The sequence below is a fragment of the Stenella coeruleoalba genome, assembly GCF_951394435.1.
Source record: "Stenella coeruleoalba genome assembly, chromosome: 1".
NCBI lineage: Eukaryota > Metazoa > Chordata > Mammalia > Artiodactyla > Delphinidae > Stenella > Stenella coeruleoalba.
This window is the reverse complement of record NC_137169.1, coordinates 100,934,816-100,959,671: the sequence shown is the minus strand read 5'-3', so window position 1 is coordinate 100,959,671 and position 24,856 is coordinate 100,934,816. Positions and strand designations below refer to the sequence as shown.

Here is a 24,856-nt window from a genome sequence, read left to right as displayed (position 1 = left end):
AAAGGTAAGGAGAAGTAGGAAACAGGTGTCCTAAGTCCAACCAACCAAGCAAAGTGGCAAGAGTCTTGTAGCTTATCGAAGGCCTGAAGTCAAAAGGAGAGGTTCTTTCCTCTGCAATTAGTCACTCAGCAAGTATGTGCTCACCACCAGCTATGTGCCCAGCACCCTACCAAATGCTGGGCATTCAGAAATGGTTGAGACGCAGTCCTTGACCTTGAGGCACTCAAAAGACCTTTATTTGGTGCTCCTTTGTGCCTTTGAGTATAGTTTACTGACTCTTTAATGTCTTTGCTCCTCGGGGCAGGGAGTGTGCTGTGCTGGTATCCTTCTTCTTCCATCTCTCAGCACCTAGAATAGCTTCGGGCGGTCACTGGCACAGCTCTGGCTAACAGACCCTAGCGCTGGAGCTGTTTGTTTGTTCCCCGCCCTGCTTCTGTGCTACCAAGGGAAGGCCAGGGGTAGAAATAGGAAAACCTTTGGTGATCAGTGCCTCTCAAACTTGAACATGAATACAAATCTTGTTCAAATATATATTCTGATTTGGTAGGTCTGCATTTCTAAGAAGCCCCCAGATGCTGTTCATGCTGCTGGTCCAGGGAACACACTTTGAGAAGCACCGGTTTAGAGGTGGCCTTAAGAGGTCAAAGATCCACTGGTGGCTCTCATTGCTGAATGGGGCAGGGAGTGCCCTTCCTTTAGGCCTGCTCACCTGGCTTCCTTGTGGCAGTTCTCTTAATTCCATTTACCACTTTACCGTTATTCTTCTAAGAATTTTCTTTTACACTGAGACTTGTTGGTTTCTACAATTACCAGGAGGCCACCTGTCCATTGCCCATTATGTTTCACTGTGTTATTCCAGAATATGTAGTATCTTTGGGTCTCCAATCATGTGTGACAAAAGAGAACATAACTTCCATTCCCCACCTTAACACTGACAGTTAATATCACAACAGGGCTGTTCTCCTAAAGCAAGTGACACTCTACGAACCATCATGTCATGCTTGCAAAGGAATTAAGGAGAAGGAATTGAGAAAGAAGCCCATAAGATGGGGTGACCAGATGGGCTGAGAGCACATGATACAGACGAATAGGGGTTACTTTGGCTTGCTTTTTTCATCCTCTTTGGGTTTAATTAGGGACAAAAATAACATTCATATGATGCTTTGGTTTAAAAATGCTCTTACATACATTATCCCATTTGATCATGAATCACAACAATCCCATGAAGTAATGTAATCCCCGTTTTACAGATGTGAAAGCCGAAAGGCAAGCACTGTATGTCTGGGGTCCAAGAGTTCGGGAGGAGCAAAGCCAAGATTCACACCCTGGTCTTCTGATTTTAAACCCTGTGTTCTTTTCACTGTACACATTTATGAGGGCACATGGAATATAAGGTATAATAAATGCTACTGGCTTAGAAAACGTGAAGTTTATGGCTGGGGAGATTATATCCAGTGTTGGATTGTCTTGATGCATTCCAGAAATGCAGGTGCAAAGAGGTGCATAATGCTCTGGCATGTGGGAGAAAGAAGAGAAAGGCTGAGAACACCCCTGATTGGTTTAAGGCAGAGGAAAAGCAAGATGGGAATTGAGAAAGGGTATGTATCAAGAGACAGTGTTTAAAATTAGTTTCAGTAGCAAGAACTTGAAGAAGAATATTAAGCATTATATAAATGGAAGGTACGTGCTGGCTGCTTCCCCATGCACATTTTGTATATTAGCTTCCTTAATCCTTACAATGACCTTCTGAAATAGCAGCTATTGCCACCCCTAGTTTATATATAAGGAAACAGAGGTACAGAGAGTTTAAGAGCCTTGTCCGAGGCCTCAGAGCTGGCCAGTGGCAGAGCTGGGTTTCTGTGCGTGGCCCCAGAAACTGTCCGCTTAAACACTCCAAGTCTACAGACTGACAAGAAGAGAAGAGTGAAGCTGTGATGAGCATGTGAATTCCAGACCTGCACTCTCCAATATGGCGGCTGTGCTACTAACCACATGTGGCTTTTCACACTTAAATTAATCTATATTAAAAGGAATTTAATATTCACCTTCTAAGTTGCACTAGCCACATCTCAAGTGCTCAGTGACCATGGGTGGCTAGTGGCTGCAGTATTGGACAGCACAGACAGAGAACATTTATATTTACATCACTGGAGAAAGTTCTTTTGGATAGCTCTAGCCTAAATATAGTTATTCTTTCTCTCATAAGTCATCTTTTCCTGTTTTTCTCTTATTGGGTCTTATAAAAACTAAAACCAAAGAGAGAGGGGGAACATACTTTCTGGAAAGCAGGACCGACATACCTAGTATAGAGGTTTAGAAACTCAAGGGAATCCCAGCTGTCATGGAAAGAGTGTAGTGCTAAAATAAAAATTAGTAGAGGAAGGCAGCCGAGGACTAAATCATTAGAATCATGGCCATGGTGTTTCCTATCTTGAGTAGGATTAAGTTTTCAGTTTGAATATAACATTAGTGAGTCTACCACCATAATAACAATAAGTGCTGGGCAATCACAGTTCTGAATGGTTCTAAGTATGTAAGGTGAACTCATGTAATCTCTTAAGGAGGCACTATTATTACCCCCACGTTGCAGCTGAGGAAGCTGAAGGTTAGTGAGGTTAAGGGACTTGCCTGAGATCACAGGACTGCTAAGTGGCAGAGCCTGATTCAAACCCGGGCTGCCTAGAACCCCCTGATTTTATCTGCTACAACTCCTCGACAACACAGCGTATAATGTGGATTGTTTTTGTTACTATCCTGCCCCAGAGCATCATTATTCAGTCTGAATACTCAGAAGAGGTAAAATGTTCTACAAGAGCAGTTGCGGAATGTTCCAAGGTGTGTGCCAAGCCCTGTCCTCCCCATTGTAATGGTGAAAGAGTCAGCTTATAAACTGGGGCAAAGGAATTAGGCAGGGACAACAGAGCCCCCCAGTGGGGCAGGGATGGGGCCTGGAAGCTGCTGCCACGCATCCAGGAAGCCCACATGGTCTCCCTGTGCTCCCTGTACCCGTCTAGTCCCCTGTAAGTGGCCCAGTGCTGCTGCCTCTCTGACCCCAAACGAATTCTGGTCAAATTGCTGTTAAGAAAAATTCACTCTAGAATACAAGACTTTCAGGATTCCATTCAAGCTAACTTTTGAATAAACAAAGTGTTTTGGCTTGTTCCAATCTAACCTGAGTTTTACCTGAAGCATTTTTTTCTCCCATTGTCTGTCTGTAACAACTAAAACCGGGTGAAGATCATTATTATTGATTGATATTCAAAAATCCTGTTTATCTGCTCAAGAGTAGTTCTCTCAAACTACCTTGAAAAATATTAGGCTGTAAAATAAATATTGTTTAATGTTCCATCTTTGCTTATGTAAAAGTGCAATATAGTTGAGATGTCATAGACGTCAGGGTAGCCCTCAAAGTCCTGTTTACTCAGAGGGCAAGCCTGGGATAAGAGCCAGCTGGATGCTGCCAGGAGGGAGTTCAGAGATCACAGAAAAGACCATTATTGGCCTCCTGGAGCTCGTCCCCCCGGTCAGGTAAGACAGACACTGGCTTTAAATCACTTTGATAACTTGGTGGATTGGATTTTACTTTAGTTGTATTTGATCTTCATTTGATAGAGCCGTCTGCTCAGTGGAATCATTAGCCAGTAGCCTGTGGCATTTGTTTTTACTGTATGAAGAAAACTATACAGCCATCATCTTTCTCCTAATCCTTACTGATCTCTCCTCTCCTTTTCCCTGTATCTCTTTAGAAGAAGGCATTGTGTACAACCACTGAATAAATACATACACTTTCCATATCTATATTTATCTGCTTTATCATTCAGAGCAAGCTTTTCATCCTGGCTCAGTTTCCTTCCCCGACCTTAGTATCCCCCCAGCACTTTTGTACTATCCCCCCCCCACCCCCCAGCAATGTCAATTGATCCACACAAGTTAACTCTAACAACCTAAACAAACAGCAGAAGGTATAATTAGGACAAATATGTAGCCCAATTATCTTTCTGGAGATGCATAGAACACTCCTGCTCTATCGGGGTTTGAATTGCAGAACCCATCCATTAGTGCAGAGAATTAAGCATTGATTTTTAAAATATATCCTTACCTGAAGGAAGTCTTTCAGGAATTTCTTAGCATAAGCTTGTTCTTATGAAATTGTTGTGAGGAAAATAATAGGGGAAATCAGAAACACTGGCAACTAACCAGTGCGTTTCCAGACTGACACCCATGCATTTCCAACCTAGCAGCCGTCTCATCATATGCTGCCGTAGTCCTGCCTCCCAATTCCACCTCACCTGGTCCTGATGTTGAGGCAAGGGTAGCAAGCTTCCTCAGAGGTGGTTTCACCTGGATGTCATATGGCGTTTGGCTCTTGGATTTCTTCTGACAAAATCCTTGATTTTGAGGAAGTGCCATCTCAATCCTTGCCTTGCTTTCACTGCATAATTGGATGAAAATCTTGGGAGCTGGCTTACCTCTTTGAGAAAATTAGTATCATCTTCTAGAGCAAATGTGCTTCCGACTTTTGCCTGCTAAAAGGATGACACTCCCACTACCCTTATGGTATCATAATGTGATTTGCAATCAGATCAAGAATTGTGAATGTTCATTACCTGATTCCATCTGGGGTGAGAATTGCCACCAAGAGCAAGTATTAGCTTAAAAGCTTTTAATCACATTTCTAGGATTGAAGTGTCATTTCCCTCTGAGTGACGTCATCCCAAAGAATAGAATTGCAAAAGAGTTGGGTATGTGTGTACATGGTATTCACCCTGGAGGGGCAGGAATACAGAATTCATTTTGTTTATTTTTTCATTCAAGTGCATTGTGTGTGTGTGTGTGTGTGTGTGTGTGTGTTGCCATGATTACATTAAGTATTCATATGTCCTGCCTATAAAAGGCATGTATAGATTTATTCTTTGTGTCCATGCCTGATGCATGGCACACATCCCTGCAGGCTTGGAAAACACAGAACTGATACTACCTTCTCTAGTTTTGTTTTGTTTTTCTGTGGGAAAATGTTTTGCTGAGTATATTCAACAGTGTATTCACACAGTGCCATCTGAGGTGTCTGCGCAGTGTTTCCCAGGTGCAGATGAATTTGAAATCAGTACTTTGGGAAGTATTCCCTTGGAGGGCTGTGAAGGAGTTTGTTCACAATTGCTTCTATCAGCCTGTCTTAGGTCAAGTCGCCATAAAAAAAAAAAATGCAACTATAGATTGGGTGGCTTAAACAATAGGAATTTATTTCTCACAGTCCTAGAGCCTGGAAAGTCAAGATCAAGGTATCAGCTAATTCAGTTCCTGGTGAAAGCTTTCTTCCTGGCTTGCAGACAGCTGCCTTCTCCCCGTGTCCTATGTGGCAGAAAGCACTCTCTGGTGTCTCTTATGAGGGAATCCCATCTTGGGAGCCCCACCCTCATGACCTCATCTAATCCTAATCACCTCCCAAAGGCCCCACCTTGAAATGCCATCACATTGAGGGTTAGGGCTTCAACGCATGAATTGTGGCAGGGAGCACAATTCAGTCAACAGCACAGCCTAAACTGTACCTTTGTGAAGGCCCTCCATGCGTTCATTTAACAGATGTCTGTTGGGAGGTGGTTGTGCAAGGCAGAGGGGTAGGTGCTTGGGACACAGCAATATAAACCCTGTCCCTTCCCTCACATAGCTCAGGACTTAATTTTTCTTTTTTAATTACAGAAATATTTAAACAGAAGTGGTTGTATGAGACATGGAGGAAGACACACACCTGGGCTAGGCTAGGCTTCGCAGAGGAAGTGACATGAGAGCTGACAGCTGTGAGTGGGTGTGAGCCAGGTGGAGGGGAGCAGAGGAGAACTTTGTAAGCTAAGGAAATAGCAAGAGCAGGGTCCCCAAGTGGGAGAAGGAACTGAAACTGTGTGGCTAGAGCTTCTGAGGATAATTAACTGGGTCTCCTATCTAGGGAAAAGCACATGAGCTGCCTGAGAACATCCCTAAGTGATGCTTTTTACCCAGAAAGGGAGCTTTCTGGTGGGTTTAGTCATCAGACAGCAGAGTAGCATGTATTCGCTCTTTGTGATCAGGGTGGGCTACCTTCTGCTGGAGGCAAGGGATGGAGGTGGGGGGAGCTGAGAAGAATGAAGGACCCAGGCCTGGGGAGTGATCTTCACATTTTTGTATCTCAGCACTACCCTCCCTCCAATTTGGTGCCTTCCTAAGAACCACGTTTGTGATTCATGAAAGAAAAAATTTTTTAAGTAAAAGAATATGTCCTCAAGATAGAACATTTCATCAGCAATCCCAGGAGAGTGGAAATAAATACAGCACAATATAATTGAAATCCAATAACAAGCTTTGCTTCATGTTAAATGACTTGTTTTCTGGCAGATAAACATTAATTAAAGGAAACTTTTTGTTCATCCACTTTGCTTTAGAAGTTTTCCAGTTGGGTCTGTAGTCCTCTTTTCTGCTGCTTTAGTTTTAGAACACATACAGGCTTCTCCATGGACATATGCTTACAATTTGCAACTTTGTCCTGCAGACTCTCTGGAATATGGTTAGCTACTGAAATGACTTGTCCATGAAAATGCATAATGTAATTGTACCAGGTAATCCCCGATCTAATGTCATCGTCTATTCCTTACATTTCTATCTTCTTTTTCTATTTTACTTCTCTCTTCTTTTTAACTAGTGTACACACTTTTGCCTTCAAAATCCTGTTGCATCACATTCTCTGAGTGCTTAATGCACAATTGGTGCACAGAAGACAAATGGTGATGCAAAGAATGATGACATCTGGGGTCTTCTCAGGGGCTGGTTCTCTGACCTGCATTGTTAGAGTCCCTCTTGGGCCACAGAGGTGGGATCAGTTTCTCCACTAGCCCCTGAGATCCTTTGGAGAAGGAACTGGATCTTCCTTATCTATGAATCCTTGCCTCCTGGCTCCGGACAGATGCTCAGCAAATGTTTACTAAATGATTAGCATCAAAGCCCTACTCATGCTGTTGTATGAAAAAGTCCATCCCTGGAAAAACAGTATTTCTAATGGTAATTGTTCCAAAGGCACGGGGATTGGTACTAGTCGCGGATGCGGAGTAGCCCTCGGCAAAGTTCTTCGGTTGGTAGAGCGGATCCATCATGGTCCTTGCCGATCACCGCGTCCAGCCCCTAACATCCCCCCTCTGGCCTTCAACCACTCAGGTCGTTACCTTTGGCTTCTCATCGTGTCTGGCATCAGGCAGCACTCGTGCTGCTCATTGCCCCCGTCAGAATGAGGGCTCCCGCCTCCCCTCTCCTCAAGGCCCTGCCATGGACTTTCCACAATGGTAGCAAGCTTAGTACAAGCCGTGAGCCGTGTGCCCTAACTCCTGTTTCCAGCCCCAGACTCCAACCTTCCCCAGATTCCTCTCTCTCCCCAGCACAGGGTTCCATGAAAGGCAGCGCAGCCCTTACCCACACTGTTCCCTCTGCCTGGCATTCACTCCTCCCTCCAGTCCCTCCCTGCTCCGACACTTCTAACTCATTCTTCAAGCTGTAAGTCAAAATGGAACACCTTCTGCTGCACGCTGGTCATCACGCTTTGCTCTAATCCCTGGGCAGTGAAGCAGGTCCGTGGAGCACACTTCCTGCGTCCTGTGGCATTTATTAGTTTACGGGATTATCTTCCATGTCAGACTTTTCATGTCTTTTTCATCATTGCTTCCCTAATGCTTAACACGGTACCCAGTCAGGACCATAGTTACCTCCTCCGTGAAAGACAGGGAGGAAGGAGAGCAGATGAGGACGGGCGGGGGCACGAGAAGGAAAGCAACATGAAGGGGCAGCCTCTCCATCCTTATTTGTTCTCATGTTGGCTGCAGTGTTGAGGTGCAACCAGAGGTACAGTGTTGTATCTGAACGCAAAGGAGGGGCTGAGAATAGGGGCATGGGGTGGGGTTGGGGGGTTGGTCTAGTAGGGTTAAAATTTAGCGCTAGAGGCTGCTCAGTGAGACTTCTCTTCCCGGGTATGGGACGCACACAGCAATGGGCCTTACTGACACCAGACTTGCTCACTTTGCCCCTGACTGGACTGGACTTGGTGTGAATTTTTTTTTTTTTTTTTTTTTTTTTTTTTTTGCGGTACGCGGGCCTCTCACTGTTGTGGCCTCTCCTGTTGCGGAGCACAGGCTCCGGACGCGCAGGCTCAGCGGCCATGGCTCACGGGCCCAGCCGCTCCGCGGCACGTGGGATCTTCCCGGACCGGGGTACGAACCCGTGTCCCCTGCATCGGCGGGCGGACTCTCAACCACTGCACCACCAGGGAAGCCCGGTGTGAATTTTTTTCAAGCAATTTCAGGTGTGTGATAGAGCAACCAAGGTGCAGTGAACACAGAGTATTTCAAGAGTCTTGAAAGAACAGTGAGTTACAAAGGACCAAAGGGCTTCATTGTCTCTGTTGATGCCACTTTCCAAATCGGGGATGGCTGTCATCAGGCGCAGCCTTGGGCTTGACCTGGCCCCGCCCACAGTTTTCCTGATCCGGCGGCATGCTGGGAGGATTCCCTCCGCAGTGACGACATTCAGCCACACCACAGTTTCCTTGACCCAGGAGGAAAGCCTGGGTTTGGGGTTGGGGGGGTGTGGACGAGCAGGCGCCGAGTTTTTCTCATTTTCCCCCTTGGCTTTAAATTGCAGCCTCTCTTTTAATTTTCCATTATGCATCAAACACATCGGTGCCAAAAATGGACAAATGTATTCCGTCTGGGAGGATGATCCCAGACAGCTATAAATTAGAGCTTGTGGTCAGAGGTGCCAAAAATGTGGCCTCGTGATAGGGTGTCCCTGGGACCAGTCACCTCCTCCACAGTCTGCTCAGTGATTACAGGCCTTGGCCTGACGCCTCCATCAACAGATTTTCGCTTCGTACTTGGAAACTCTTTCCACCGAGTTGCTGCAGAGGCGGCGTAGGCAGGGCTGCCTGTGAGGCTTTGCTGGGCACATCTGTCCCAGGGAGCCCCTAGCACTCCGAGGATAGGGCTTTCCCAAGGGCATCAGAAAACAGCAGTGACCTCACAATGACCTCTTCCCTGCACCAGAAACAGCAATGACCTCAAAGCCGATTTCCTCCCAAACTAAAGCACAGCCCAAGAAAACTCTCCCCATTTTTTTCTGGACTGATCAGTTAAACTACCATATCACACTTTTAAACTTACAAGAGTAATACCTGCTTCACGCACAAACCTTAGAAAGTATCGTGAAAAGAGAAAAGTCACCTGTAATTTTACCTGTCAAAGAAAAGTATTGTTAATGTTTTAACATGACTTCTCGGAATATTTTTCCACGCCTTGCTACCCTTTTAAAAAATGCAAAAACCTTTGAAAGCTGGTTGCACCCAGTTCCTTTAGCTGTTCCTCACATTATCTAATTAGTGCTTTCCTCTAAGTACCGGAAACTTTTAGTTGTTCCACATTAGAGAGTCCAGCTGGTAGACCTCTGCCCCTCCAATTCCTCCTGCAGCAGTCATGCTGCTCTGCTTAAGAAGCTGGCCATGGAGGGAATGGGCCTTGGGAAGATGGAGAGTGAAGAAAGATAAAGTCCTCATATATATTCAGACAGATAGCCCCGGCCCTTTACAAATAGCCCACAGACAGCAGGATCTTGTATAAACAGGGCTCTGGTCTGACCCTGACTTTGACATCATTTTTCCTTATTAAACCTCTCCTTCTCTGACTTGTGTGCTTGTCTCCCTTTTGCCGGCATCTGTGTCTACTCTTCCCTGCTGGGGCGGGGGCAGCCTCTAAACTGTTGGTCTGGGGATGGGTTAGGGGAGCCCAACACTAACTGGATGGGTTGGCAGAACCACGGGGCTCTTTCTACATCTCTGCTCACTTGTGGTGCCTTGAGTCCAGAAGGTGCCAGTGGCCATCTGTTGACTGACACAATGAAATTCGAGATGGGTGTTTGTGGAGAGAGAGGAGCCTGCTGGCGGGCCTTTGTGACAGTCCTGGGAAGGAAAGGCTTCCAGCTCAGGTGCGGAGCCTCACAAAAGCCCTCCGAGTGGCGGAGAGGAAGCGGGCCATGACTCTACCAGCCGCCAGCCTGCCCAGCCGCTGCCTGCGCCGGCCACTCATCTCTCCCTGAGCCACACAGCACACAGACCAGGCTTTTTCAGAAAATTACTTTTTCCTTTCTTGCTTTCCATGGAAACCCAAAATAGCAACCAAAAAAAAAAAAAGAAACAAAACAACCCCAGCCAGTTTCCCTCACTGCCTGCAAAACCATCCCCAGGCAGTGCGGCACCGTGACAGTGGCAGCCGGGGGGTTAGGACGGCTTCTAGACGCCTCTGAAACGGCTTTCTAACTGGGCACTGCACACTCAGGAGGTGTGGGCAGGTTCTGAGGTTGGCGTGTTTTCTTCCCATTTAAAAAAGTGGGTTTCCCCCAGTCTTGGAGTTCATCTTGCTCTCGGTGACCTCTCACTGTGGTGTTGGTGAGGAAATCCCAAGTGCCCAGCAGGGGACAATAGGGCAGGAACCAAGTACCTTCCCGGGGGACTGTTGTGGGAATACCCTTTCTGAGACGCCTCCTGGGCTGTGCTGTGTATGCCCCATAACCGCGGGGCAGCCTGGCAGAATGGGAGAAACTCCGGGCTTGCAATCAGGAAACCCCAGTGTTAATATCACATCAGGGACCTGGGGTGGGCTGGGGGCTTTGAGCACATCATTCCACTCCTATTATAAGAAACGTGAAGAGGAAACGGGCTGGTTTCTTAGGGGCCCCCCTCCAACCCTCAGATTCTGGGCCTCAGGCCTCCCAGGTCCTGCACACACTTTCCCCTCCCTTGTAAATGCAGGCTGTTTGCCTTTCAGCTGGCAGGGTCGGCAGTCATTGCTTTTGGACTGTGGTTTCGGTTTGGAGGCACCATGAAGGATTTCTCATCGGAGGACAGTTCCCCAGAGTACTTCTACATGGGTGAGTGACTTCAGCTCTCCTCTGCCTTAGCTGGGGCTGCCCCGGCTTCGAGTGGAGCCTGCACCTGGACTTCTGGGATGGGGGATGGAGGGAGAGAAAAGATGCCCACCTGGCCCTGGGGTAGGGATGTGTGGTCCAAGCGGAGAGGAGAGGGCCCTACCACCCCTACCCTGCCCACCCCACACGTGGTTCATCCCTCTGCTTCTAAAACCAAGGAAGACCAGGTGGGACTGAACTGTTGTGTTTCTTTCAGCCACTTCAAGAAAAGAAGCCCAGCGTGTAACCACAATTCATTTCCAAAGAATTGGAAAAGCCCCTTTGCCCCCCTGAGTGAAGTGGGCACACCACAAAGTCAGTTATTCACTCATCCATCTGGGGTGACGGGGGACCCCTGCCCAGTCAGGGTCTGGTTCTGGGTATTTGTGATCTTGTATTTTAAATTTTCTAGGAGAGACACATAATTCAAAATGAAGAGAGACATCTCAAGATGTGGAGGGGTCAATCTCAGTCCCTCCATGACTAGGGACTGCAGAGGGGAGAGAGAAGGGGGGGAGGAGGGGGGTGGAGAGAGGAGGGGGGGCGGAGGGAGGGCTGCCATGGAGAGAGGCCTCAGTGTGGGAGGGGTAGTAGCCGTCTCCCTCCAACTGTGGGAAAGGGGTGAGGAGCTGGAGGCTGACGGAGCCTCCAATTCTGAGACCATGTGATAAGTAGGGGATGAGAAACTAGTGTGTAACCAAGTGTTGACTTGGTGGTATTTGCAGTTGGTGCATCAGGGGTCATTCTAAACTGGTGAGGCAAGAAGGATTTGAGTTAGGTTTGAAAGACCAACCATAATCGATAGAGAAAAGGAAGAATAGGGACTGCAGAGGTTTGGGGCACACAGTGTGTCTACAGGATAGTGATTAGCAAGCCGAGGCTGGGGAGAGGACTCTTACCAGAATGTAAAGGATATGGGCATGGTAGGAATTAAGATTAGAAAAGTTGGGGAGGGACAGAGGACAAGTATAGAGGGCCTTGAATGTCAGGGCTAGTTAATTTAATAAACAATAGAAGGATAATTTAGGGTTTGGGGGAGGGTACGACCTACACTGCATTTTAAAGAGATTATTGTGGAATGAGAGGGGAGGACAGAAAAAGACGGTGCTAGATTGTTGATATAGTCAGGCCTGAAGAAATAAGGGCATAACCCATGGTGGTTGCAGTAGGAATTGTGAAGAAAGGGACAGAAAGACAAGAAACTTTATTAAGCGTTATTAAATATTATTATTAAACATCGTTAAACTCAGGGACAGAAGGAATCAAAACAAAAAAGATATCAATGATAGAGTCAAGCTAGAAGTCACAACTCATGGTTTTCAGATGGAAACCTGAGGTAAGGGACCCTGCTCGGTTAGAGAGAGGGGCGGGTATGTGGAAGGAAAGATGGAAGCCAGTCTGGGGGGCAGCCTCTGTCTGTGTTGCTCCAGAGACAAAGCACTGATAGCAATTTCACAGGTGCAGATTTGGGGCCAACATAAGAAAAGCTTTCTAATGCCTTGATAGATCAAAGAAGCTGAGCAGACTTCTACAGGTCAAAGTGATCCCTCTGATACCTTGGTATTTACCCCAAAATCAGAATGGAGCCTTTACCAATACAGGAGATTCCTGCATTAAATAGGAGAACAAACTAGTTCTATACAGACGTTCCTGATCCTATTTCCTAATGTAAACTAAAGCAACATGAACAGCCCAAGATGCAAGAAATGTCATATATTTATGGACATATCGGTCAGGACTCTTTTAATTGCAAATCACAGAAACGACTCAAACTGTCTAGAGCAAAACAGAAATTTCTTGACTCACGTAACTGAAAAGTCAGAATTAGTTCTCATCACAGGGACACAAGTGATGTGATTGGAATGCAGTCTGTAGCCACCTCTTAGCTCCGCTTTCCTGTGGCCCCAGTTTGGGGCAGGTTCCCCCTAGACGTGATAAAACGTCCACCCACAGCTCCAGGCGCCATCTCCCAGGTAACCTCAGCAACAGTACACGCTTCTTTCATTCCAACTGATCCAACCGAAGTCCTGGGTCGCACTGTCGCTGGCAATCTTGGGTCCAGCGCCCGTTCCCACACCAGTCATCGCGGCCAGCTGCTCGGGACGGGCTCGTTGGCTGAAGCCTGGGCTTCACACCTGCCTTGGCGCTGAGGCGAGTCAGCCCTCTCAGACCACAAGGACTGAGAGTGGAGGAGGTTCTTTGTCTAATAGAAAAGAAAAGGAAGTGAACCCTGGGTGGGGAAAACAACAGCCCTCCCAGCAGGGCCTGAATCCTTCCTGCTTGTTCTTGGCACCTGGGGCGCGGTGTGGGTCTGCCCACCCTTGGTTCTCCCTCCCCTCTCTAAGTCACCCTTGAGTAGCTGGTGGTGAGAATGCTCACGGTCAGTGCTTGAAGTCCAGAGAAGTGGATTCTCATAGAGTCTTAGCGCTAGACGGAATAAGGAAACTGAGGACCAGGGGTTGAAGCAGAGGAGGAGGGGTGCTGACAGTCAGCCGTGGTTTTCCAGCCCTTCAGGGTGGGGCTCAGCCCGCACCCCAGGTCTGCCAACGCCCAGGCCTGTGCTGTCTCTCTGGAGAGTGCCAACAAGAAAAAGTCCTTGTGAGGTCAGGAACCTTTTCTCCACTTTAAATCCTTCTTATCATATAAATAGGAAGAGCAATATACATGTTTACAGAAATGGATGTTTCTTTCCTCAATACATAATTTTCCAAATAGGAAAGACACCAGTTCCCTAGCAATAAAACGAGAAGAAAAGGACACCAGGATTCCATTTTATGGACTTGCATAGCAAACAGTGTGAGGTAACAGGACTTTAAAGAAGAAGCAGGCCCAGTTTTTGGAAACTCTCACTTCATGTCACAGGGTACTGTGCACTGCTCTGTGTATTTTTCCTTTTCAGAATAGGTTTCAGAGCAATCAGCCCATTACACTCTTATCACCCCATTGTTAAAGAGCCCTGGAGATAGGCTTGGCTCATTGAAGCACTCTTAAAGAAATACCACCTCTCCCTGAGAGGGACCTCAGGAAGGCACGTGGTCTAGCTCCCTGCTTCTGGGCACATGACTGCCGCCTCTAGGGGGATGCTTTCCTCTCTGGGACCCTTGGGTCTTTCTCCTTGGTGATGGAGAGAAGGTCCCTTCTTATAATAAAGATCTGGAGGTGACTTCACAGCCAGAGGCCAGTGTGGAGAGGATCCAGCTGTGAGGGGAGCTGGAAATGAGGCCAGGGAGCCAGGGTAGTCAGACTGACTGCACCTGCTGCCTCTTCTCAAGGACCTCTGAGCTCAGGTCGAGACCCGGAGGCTGACCCAGGCTGTCGTGTCCACTGGTTGCTATCGTGGAGAAAGGAGAGCCTGGCAAGAGTGGAGCTGGCAGCAAGAAAGGCTGGGTGACTTGGTGTTTCCCAGACCCTTTCCACATTAGTCTCCTTCAGTGAACTCTTGGGAGAAGGCCCCAGTGTCTTCCAAGTTCCACCAATGTGCCCCTCTGCTTTCCTGTTACAACTTGTCCCTGGGGCTGCCCCTTAGGGGTACAGGCAGCACAGGGGTCTTCTTTCCAGGAGGCAGAGTGAGGAGCGATCCCCTCGGCCCTCAGAAAGCTGGAGCACATGAAGTCATGTCTGTGAGCAGAGGACCGAGGGCGTCATCGGGTTTCTCCATGAAGGGGAAGGGGCTGCCCACACAGACGGCAGCCACTCGCTCTCCGGGATCGCAGGCTCTCTGTGGCTGTCCCTCCCTGTGAATCCAGAGCCGCAGAGCCTGGCTTTGATGGCGGCTGGATGTTCTGTGTAAGGAAAGCATTCCAGCGCTGAGTGCTGAGGGGCTGGCTTGACTCTTTAAAAACTCTGACTCACTCTGCTAATATTTTTTTACTTCTCAATTTTTAGTTGTACCTGAGATTCCTAGTAATTGCAGAACAGACACGTGCCATAGCTTACATTGTTGAGACAATTTCTCCAAAGCATTTTTACAAGAACTTAATAGATAATTATTGCCATATTACACATAACAAAACTGAGGAATAAGAGGACTTACCTAAAGGCGCGGCTGGCAGACCTGGATTTCTAGCTCCCACCAATGTGCTTTGAAGGGAAAACCCAGAAATCGTCAATGATAGATCCCTCGGGCACTTCTCTCAAGGAAGAAGGAAAAGAACCCTCCTGCCATTTGTAAATTGCAAAATTCACAGATTTCTAGCTAAGAAAATCACGCTTCTTCTGAGCTCCTTCTGAAAGTGCAGCATAGGAGTGAGGGTGTGCACTTTGGAATAGAACCCCGGGTTCAGTTCCAGTTTCCCCCCTCACTAGTCATGCAATCTTCCATAAATTAGTTCTCCGTGTCTCAGATTCCTAATCTGTGAAATATGAATACCATTTCTACAACCTCATAGGGTTGACGTGTGAGATGATTTAACCTATGCACGTGGCTTGAGCGCAGTACCTGTTGTGTCATGAGCCCTCAATAAACGTCAGCTGTCATTACCGCAGTGAGGGCAGGCTGAGGAAGGAGTCAGCCTGCGGGAGCCACAATGATGTGGGAGAGTATGAGAGGGGAAGATAAAAGAGTGGTTTAGATGCCACGAAGTCAGGGCGAGACACCAACTGGTAGCACTGAGGCTTCCAGGTGGCAGGTTCCTGAGATAATGCCTGCCTAGGGCAAAGGACAGTTGCTGCATAGAGCAGCTGAGGCACTGGGAATGGTGGTGGTTACTCAGTGTTGAATGACTCCATGACTAATGTATGTTCAGCTCCTAGAACAGCACTCAATAACTAACAGCTGCACAGTACCTAGTCCTTACCTTCCCCGTAAACTAAGTCCCATCCAATATTCTAAATACATATATAATTAGGTGTGTCCAGGGCAAGCTGGGAGAGAGGGAAAGTTGCACAGAGGCAGAGAAAAATATTTTCAGATGAAAAATGGTCATTAGGCGGGTATGTGAAATCATCTGCAGCTAAAAGCCACCGAAATTGATGAGCGCGTCACTCCCCAGTCCTTAAAAGCGGAGCCATTTAAAAGTGAGTTGATGCAGGCAAGCCTTTTAGGATGCCACCGTCTCCTTTCTGCGTTAACTGAAATGATGCTTCTAGCTTCAAAAGAAGGATCGGAAACCAGAGACAAGTGATGGAATTGTCAGGAAATTGGTGGTAGCATGTCACCTGGAGATCACTGGCGTTGCAAGGCCCAGCTACTAATGCTAAAAATGCAATATCAAAGTGTTTTCCCTTTTTCAACTCAAGGGAAATAGGACTCAGAAAGCATAGGGGATTGAGAAATAGGTCATACACTTGTCACAAAGCTGCCGTGGGAGCGAGAGGGCTCTACAGGAACCATCTTGGAAGTAAAATGTGATTGCCAATTAATGTATTCATTCAACAACTATGTTTTGAGGGCCAGATCAAAAAAAAAAAAAACGATAAGGTATGCTTGGAAGCTACAAGTGGCCTTGTGATGTGCAGAGTATTACAACCAGATATGGAACTGAAATCAGCAGGCCCAAGAAATTTGCCACGTGTAGAATTTCCTCTGATTTTCCCACCAGCTCCAACCAGCAGTGTTCATTTGGCATTGAACTGAGTCCTGTGGCCACACATGCACACGGAGCTTTGCTGGGGAGAGGCCTCAGGAATCGGAGCCCCTGGGGCAGTTTCAGGGTGTTTGCTGTGAGCTCTGGAATTCTGATAGCCTAAGAATGAAATATTGTACAAATAAGTGAATTTTCTTGGGGAGCTCTTATTTCAGAAGGAAAAGGGGCTGAGTTAGCTTGTTTGCAGTGGGGAGCAGGTCTGTCCTCCTCAGAGCCCGGTGCCGCTGTCCACTGTACCCCAGCCTCCGCAGGAGCACCCCCTCTTCTAGAGTCCACACTCTCAGAAGGCTTTCCCCGCGGTGTACAGCCGCGCCCTCATCTACCTGACTTGGGAGAGCCCAGCCCTCTGGTGGCTTCCTGGATGCTTGCTGGAATGTATCCCCAGCGTGTATCTCTAAGCAAAGAGGGGCAACCGTAGACATAGCCAGTCCAGAACTTCAGATTAAGTGTGCTCTCTCTCTATCCTCTCACCCAACAAACACTAACCGAGAATTCTGTCTTGTTCCTAGCATAGTCTATGTAGGGTGAATAAGGTTTGTTTAAGGACCTAACATCTATAGAGAGAGACATAGATGAGAACCCACAGAGGTACAACATGGAAAAGAGTAGGCTGGGTCACATCATAGTGAATTCCTATGTGGCTGGAGTGTAGGATGGATAATGTCCCCAGTGGGTCCAGTCTCTAGTGACTCGAAGCAGAATCTGTAGACTGTATCATGTAGCAGTGAAGAGGCAATGAACATTGTAAGTAGGAAATCGGTACAGTAAGGTAGCCCAGCCAGGAGACATTCCGTGAGGGAACTGCTCCAGTGGGGTGGGAATCGGGGCTCGAGGCTTTGCGTGTCCAGCCTGGAGCCCTCTTGCCACTCTTACCCCCATTAGTAAAATGGAAATGTGTATAATACTTGCCTTACTTAGTGGCGCTGTTTTGAGGAGCCAAAGAGATGATGGAAATAAAAGAGCTTTGAAAAATAAAGAAAAATTTTAAAACAATAAGGTATTTCGGCAGTGGGACCAACAATAGTATTATTTTTAATACAGTATCATTTCTCTCATTACCACATCCATTCCCCATGAAATTATTTTTTTTAGAGAAAAGGAAAAGGGAGGAAGTGGCTGAGCCTGCCTATTGGGAAATAAATAAATACCCATCTCAGGACCTCGGAAGAGCAGGGCTTCCCGGACCCCGAAAAGGGCCCTGAGAACAGCCTGGGTGGTGCAGGGAGCAGAGCAGCCCAGCCTGCCGCCTAGTCTGTCGGGGAACAGAGAGGGCTGCCCACAAACAACTGTCAGCACCCAGAGGGGCCCCTGGAGACACCCTGCAGGCCAACCTCAGGGTTTCCCCACAGAGGTGGGACGCCAGCTCCCCGCCCTCTCGTGGATGGGAGTGGTTCCCAGCTGACTCATATGAATGAAATGCAGAAAATAAAGTTGAGGTGATTGGCATTATTCTAAGCAAGTCGAGTGCCAGGCCCCATATTTTGTTCTAACTTATCTCAGAATCAGAAAAGGAAGTAAAAAACTGGCTTGCTTTTATTTCTCTCAGAACAAGACATTTCTGCCCTTCTCTTTCTCTGTGGAACAGCTGTTCCTGTGGCTTGACTTCAGAACTAAGTGAAACGGCCACCCAAGTTAAGGCCGCTGTTACTGTTGGAGAGGCAGGATGGGATAAAGCTAGCTTTAGGGGCAGGTGGGTGTTTTTATCCCAGCTCTGTGATCTTGGGCAAGTCACTTAACCTTTGGGGGCCCAGTTCCTCTGTCTAAAAAAATGGAGATAGTAATGGTACCTGCTTCATGAAGATTAAATTAATAAATCTGTGCTAGGCGCTTAGAATAGTGCCTGGAGAAAATAAGCCCTTAAAATAAATGTAGCTAATATTATATTAATAATAACATTATTTGGTGCATATTACCTTATCGCCTCCCCTCACTGGCTATTTTCTTGTAACACTTACCACCTTGCGTGCCTCCAGTGTATATGGTACTGCCTTCTAGAGTTTATCATTCACACAAAACCATATTGTCTCATCGCTGTGCCTTCCGCCCCCCTCCTTGACTAAAAGCTCCCCTCTTCCGTTCCACCCACTCCCTGCTTCTCCATCTGAGCCTGGGCAGATCAACGGCCCCCCTCCCGTCCCAGACACTTTGTCCTCAGGGCCTCTCATGGGATGGGGACAGCCACGAATTCCAGAGTGCCACGAGGGCCACGGGCTCCTAGGACGGTAGGGGTTCACGTCCCAGCTCTGGCACTGGCTCCTCACCGCCCCTGGACCCACTGTCGCCAATCTCTGTGCATGGTATTAACGCCCACTTTACAGGGGTGGCGGAGATCTGACAGGTGAAGTGCGTGGCACGTAGGAGGCGCTCGCGGATGACTAAGCGTAAGCTGTGGGACAAAGGCGATTTCCGATCCTCGCTGGTTGTGTGAGCCTGGGCGGCTCCCTTCACCTCTGTAAGCATGGGCTTTCTTTGTTCCCTGGGGATTACAGCAGCCCCTACCCCTCATGAAGCTCTCAGCAAGAAGCCTTCCACAAGGGTTCCCTTTATCCTATGAACAACTGAAGGCCCTGCGGGGCCAGATGCCTGGGGCAGTGGTGGCAGAGGCTGGGCTGGCAGCACTGGTGCCGGGGAGAGGGCCGATCTGGAGTCGTCAGCCTCTTCTCTGGCCTCTTCCCCCAGGGCTCTACGTGCTGGCTGGAGCGGGGGCCCTGATGATGGCCGTGGGCTTCCTCGGCTGCTGTGGAGCCGCGCGGGAGTCCCAGTGCGTTCTCGGATCTGTAAGTGGGGCGAGGCGGGGAGGGGCTTGGCCTGAAGGGAGCTGGACGTTCTCTTTGTCCCTACCTCTGTGGAAAATGTGAAAAAAAACAAAAAATAGGTTATTAGTGTGAAGACGTTTTGGGAGAAAAAGTGCCTCATAATATTTCACAGTGAGTGAGGCAGCTACAAGATTCCCATAGTCAGGGAAGCACTGTTATCGATAAGAAAAGTACTGCTGTTTGAGATCGGTAATTTAAACAAACATACCTCTTGTGGTTTATTTTAAGCCTATTTAGTTTAGTAGCCTCTGGTTTTAAAAAAAAAAAATGAAATAATTTCCGTTAACTGCTATACATCCAGTGCCAGTGTGACCTAAGAAAGAAGAGGAGCAGGAAGAAAGTTTTTGTGTTTCTCCATGAGGAGAAATGGCAGTTTTATTAGGCGGCCTCTCCTTACTCATTGCAACCTTTGGTGTTTGAACTGTGGCTGCTTCTCCTGATCTCTCTCTTTTTTTTAAATAAATTTATTGATTGATTGATTGACTTGGGGGTGTGTTGGGTCTTTGTTTCTGCGCACGGGCTTTCTCTAGTTGCGGCGAGCGGGGACCACTCTTCATCACGGTGCGTGGACCTCTCACTATCGCGGCCTCTCTTGTTGCGGAGCACAGGCTCCAGATGCGCAGGCTCAGTAGTTGTGGTGCACGGGCCCAGTAGCTCAGTGGCATGTGGGATCTTCCCAGACCAGGGCTCGAACCCGTGACCCCTGCGTTGGCAGGCAGATTCTCAACCACTGCGCCACCAGGGAAGCCCTTCTCCTGATCTCTTGCCATGTAAGATTTCTAACTCATTCCCTCAGTTCTCTATTCTTTCTCTTTCCCCTGTTGCTGAGCATCTCAGGTCTTGTTTATCACTGAACTTAGTTTAATCAGAGCAGACCCCGAGATTGGAATAGAAATCTGTCCAGAAGGACACCCTTCACCTCCACTTCCACCTCCTCTGGGAAGCCATCCAGACCACGCAGTCTCAAGTCACCCCCTCCCCAAACCCAGTCCCACCAGCCACTCTCTATCTTCTGGTCTTATTTTATATCTTTGTAGAATCTCTTTTGTTCATCAAGTAGTCACTGAACATATGGGTGCCGGGTGCTGTTCTAGGTTGTGGGATTTCTATATCACTCTCTGAAATTAACTTACTCTTTTATTGCTTACTCATCATATCCTCCTTTCTCTACTATAAGGTCCCTGAGAGCAGAGGCACTGAGATCTTATCTTATTCACCACTGTATACCCAGTATCAAGGACAGTACCTGGCACAGAGCAAATGCTCAATAAACAATTGCTGAATGAATTAATGAGTGAATGAATGTGTGAACAAACTACGGATGAACTAAGGGGCCACATGCTTCCTGCTAGATCTCTTCAAACTAATAACCTTGCCTAGTGCTTTTCAAAAGGAACTAGAGTCAAAGAGGTTAAGTAAACTGAAAAGGTATTGAATTAATGAAGTTAGTATTTTCTCTCCTCTACAGTTTTTTACCTGCCTATTGGTGATATTTGCTGCTGAAATAACCACTGGAGTATTTGCTTTTATAGGCAAGGATGTAGTAAGTAAATATTACTTATAATTGTTTTTTAACGATGGTTAAAGTGTTCTCTTTACGGCAAAGGTCATGAGAATATTGGTACCCACAGTGATATTCCAAAGCCAAATAACCGCCACAATAATCGTTTATGCAGAACTTTTTAACCTAGGAGTGTGGTGTGGACTTTCATTAGATATATAGAGGGGCCTATGTTTTTTTGTAACAAAAGGATCTCTAATTTAAGATGATCCTGTTTGGAATGTGGGAGGAGTTAGATTGCAGATATGAGAAAGAAGGATGGGGAAGAACACGCATTCTCATCCCTTGTTAGCCTGTCCTTTGTCCTTAGGGTTTGGCCTGGGCAGAGGCCAGGCCATCCTCAAAGACTATAGGCAGCCTCCTGCGTGCCAGTGAAGCCAGTTTAAGATTTTTGCTCAAACTATAGGTGAGCAGAATAGGTTGTCAGGAGAATCCACAGAGGAAGGGGTCTTTTTAAGTGTAAACATGCAGTGGGGAAGAGAGGAGTGAAATGGAAAAGGAGGAAGGATGGAATCTTAAGTTTACTGGATTTTACATAAATTCATGTGCTATCAATATTGTGTTTATGAACTTATTTTAGATTTTAAAAACGGTAAACATGTAGAATAAGTAATGTCACCTCCTCTGGAATTTGTCTAAAGTAGCTGGTTATATTTGTAGGTTAGAGGAATTGGATCTTATGACTTCTTGAGAGCCTATGGATTTGGGGATCACATGCAATTATACTAGAAAAAGCATTCTCTACGTTTTCTATATTTGAATGCTGGAACAGTTTTCCTTGGTCGTGAACACCTTTTAAACCATGTCGTGAAAAGACTTGAGTACTTGTAACCAATGGAGTCCCAAGAATGCATAGGTTTCTACCCTGGCTGTACACCAGAATCACCTGGCTGGGGCCCAGGAATCTGGGGTTCAGCTGTTGCCGATGTCCATTCAAGGTTGAGAACCTCCACTCTAAGAAATCTTTCTAGTCTATGAAAATTCTTCTTGGTTAATCTATCCTTCCATCTTCAGAAGCATATTAGAAACTCCAGAATCTATAATCTGTTCCATATAGGCAGAATTACCCTTAAATCCAGATAAACATATGGAAACGCCATATTTTTGAAGGGTAGGGAAGAGGGGCTTTATTCTTGATGAAAGGGGAACGTTTGAAACTTCTCACTCACGTCCTCTTGTTTTCCTGGTAATTTTTCAGGCTATACGACATGTTCAGACCATGTATGAAGAAGCTTATAACGATTACCTTAGAGACAGGGAAAAGGGAAATGGGACTCTCATCACCTTCCACTCAACAGTAAGTGACTTTACTTCTTCCTTAAAATGGAATCTTCTAAAGATTATACATGAGCCAGGTTCTCTCTAATCACCTAGATTAAAAATAAATTGAGTGAAGCCAGGCAACTGCATTATATGTCTGCCTTCGTGGGAGCCACGGTTTGCATTATGTGTAGAACCTAGAAGAGAAAGAGGCCTAACACAGAGTCGACAGAAGGAAGTCAGGACATGCACCCAAAGGGACAGAAGCGCACACACAAATAAGAACATCGAGAAAGCCGCCCAAGTAAATATCAGGTTCTCTCAAGAGTGGCCTTGTGGGGCTTCCCTGGTGGCGCAGTGGTTGAGAGTCCGCCTGCCGATGCAGGGGACACGGGTTCGTGCCCCGCTCTGGGAAGATCCCACATGCCGTGGAGTGGCTGGGCCCATGAGCCATGGCCGCTGAGCCTGCGCGTCGGGAGCCTGTGCTCCGCAACGGGAGAGGCCACAACAGTGAGAGGCCCGCGTACTGCAAGAAACAAAAACAAAAACAAAAACAAAAAAAAACAAAAACAAGAGTGGCCTTGTGATGTAACAGAAACAGCTGTGACCTTCAAGACAGAAAAGCTTATCTCTAGCTGCAGCTGTGCCATGGAACACTTTGTGACCTGAAGCGAGTTCCTTGCCTTCCTGATCCTCACTCAGCGCCCTCAGTTGTAAAATGAAGGGGCACATGAGACAGGCACGCTGCTTTTCTCCCGGGACATCCTGTGAGAACGTGCTGTCAGTGCAGTGTTCTCAGCTACAGGCAGTTCATCAAGGAAGGCTCCCCGGGGGAGATGGACCAGGCCAGTATCATCCTGATTTCTCAACCCCTGTCATATGGAGAAGTAGCTATGAACTCCTGGCCAGGTGTTTTAAGGTAGCCCAGTTCTTGTCTGTCACAGGTCTGTCCTGGAAGGTGCCAACCATTTATCCTGTTCAGCTGCAGCTGCCCCAGGGACAACAGACAGCACACAGGTTCCTTCGTCTTCGAAGGGCAGCCGTAAGGCAGGACACCTGTTGGCTGGCCAGTATTCAAGCCCCAGTCTTTTAGCCCCTGGGGTTTACTGTGGTCACTTCTCCTGTCCGTCCCAGGCTCTCTCCAGTTTATGAGCCTTTCCTGAAGCTCATAAAACTTTAGTTATTCAGCAAGGCTGAAAGGAAGAATCTAAAGACCTAACTCCTGTCTAAAAACAACAGTTTACACAGGCACTGTCAGCTAGCTTCTTGCCTTGTTTGCATTGCCTTCAATCACCTCCTGTCATAAAACTTGGACAGATTTGGTGAAGTCCTTTCTTGCTTTGCTAGCACGACTCTGTGACTCTTCATACTGTCTCCAGAACGGCCACTAGGTTGTAGTGTCAGGCCTCAGAGCTGTTTTGCGGCCTCAGCACGCCCAGTCCTTAGTAGTGATACCCGGACTTGTAGCTTCAGCTTCTCCCTCCTTGTGCTAAAAGCTCTTTTCGGACTCTCTAGTTTCAGTGCTGTGGAAAAGAAAGCTCTGAACAGGTCCAACCGACCTGCCCAAAGGAGCTCCTAGGACACAAGGTAAGCTTCTCTACCAGGTTCCTATCCTGCCCGCGGTGTTAAGATGGTTCTTGCCCTTGGGGTGGAGGGGTGATTCTGGGAGGCCCTCTGCCAGTGGCTTCTAGCCTCAGCTTTATTCTAGGCAGAATAAGTGAGGCAATGATGAGCCCCAGGCTCCTGGTACCCTGGGGAATAATGGTGTGCTGACTTGCCAGTAACAATGCAAATGCAGTGGCATTAATTAAGCTCACCAGGGCCAGAGGTATGCACCCTAAGGACGTTGGCCCGTACCCTTCCAGGGGTGTCATCGCACTGATAAATGCTTCCTTTATTAAGTGCTGCGTGGCAAGCACGATGCCAGGTTCTGGAAACTCTAAGGTGAAAAACACATGGTCCCTGCCTCAGTGGCCTCACAGACTAGTCAAGGGAGCTGCTGCTTGACAGAGCACAGTATCTGTACAGAATACAGTGGAGTCAGGAAAGCTTGCAGAGGATGGATCCTTGAGCCACGTTTTGACAAAGGAAGGTCATTCCAGGCCCAGAAAGCAGCAAGAACAGAAGCATGAAATTCCAGGACTGGAGGAGAATCGGGAGTCCAGGGGGAATGGTGAGGGACATTTTTGAAAAGGCAGGCAATGGCATGGTTTTATACCTGGAAGTTTGGAGAAGCCGTTGCTTTTAGCAGAGGATTAACATAATCCGTTTTGCATTGTTGAAAGAGCACTCAGGCTGCGGGGTATGACTGGTAGAACAGAAGGCTGGAGACCAATGGAGGGAGGCCGCTTAGGTGGCACTTATGTTTTTCCTGGTGAGAGAGGATGAGGAACTAGAGCAAGTCACGTACCGTGGGGAGGGAGAGGAGGCGACAGATACAGAGACGTCCAGGGGTAGAGTCAACAGGCACAGGTGACTGACTGGGTGTGATTGGGGAGTGAAAGGGAGGAAGCTGAGACTTCAGATGCCTGCCTGGCTACAGAGAAGGAGAGGCTGAGTGTGTAGGAAGGAAAGGAGATAAGTGACAGCACAGGCTTACTGAGGAGATGAGAGAATAAGATCCAGAGCCAGTAAAGGGGTTGACTTTCAGCAGAGCAGGGCACTTCTTT

General features: G+C 47.4%; 1 protein-coding gene across 2 annotated transcripts in view; it reads left to right on the top strand.

Annotated features, from left to right (window-relative positions):
- Window positions 1–24,856, top strand: part of TSPAN2 (tetraspanin 2) — a 42,061-nt gene that overhangs the window by 5,067 nt on the left and 12,138 nt on the right. The window contains exons 2-7 of one of the 2 annotated variants that reach the window (XM_079940616.1): window positions 10,827–10,929; window positions 19,230–19,327; window positions 20,047–20,136; window positions 20,835–20,909; window positions 22,126–22,224; window positions 23,703–23,774. In XM_079940616.1, the coding sequence (XP_079796742.1) occupies window positions 10,827–10,929; window positions 19,230–19,327; window positions 20,047–20,136; window positions 20,835–20,909; window positions 22,126–22,224; window positions 23,703–23,774 (537 nt within the window). The remainder of the gene's footprint in view (window positions 1–10,826; window positions 10,930–19,229; window positions 19,328–20,046; window positions 20,137–20,834; window positions 20,910–22,125; window positions 22,225–23,702; window positions 23,775–24,856) is intronic. The other variant, XM_079940617.1, reaches the window with a different exon arrangement.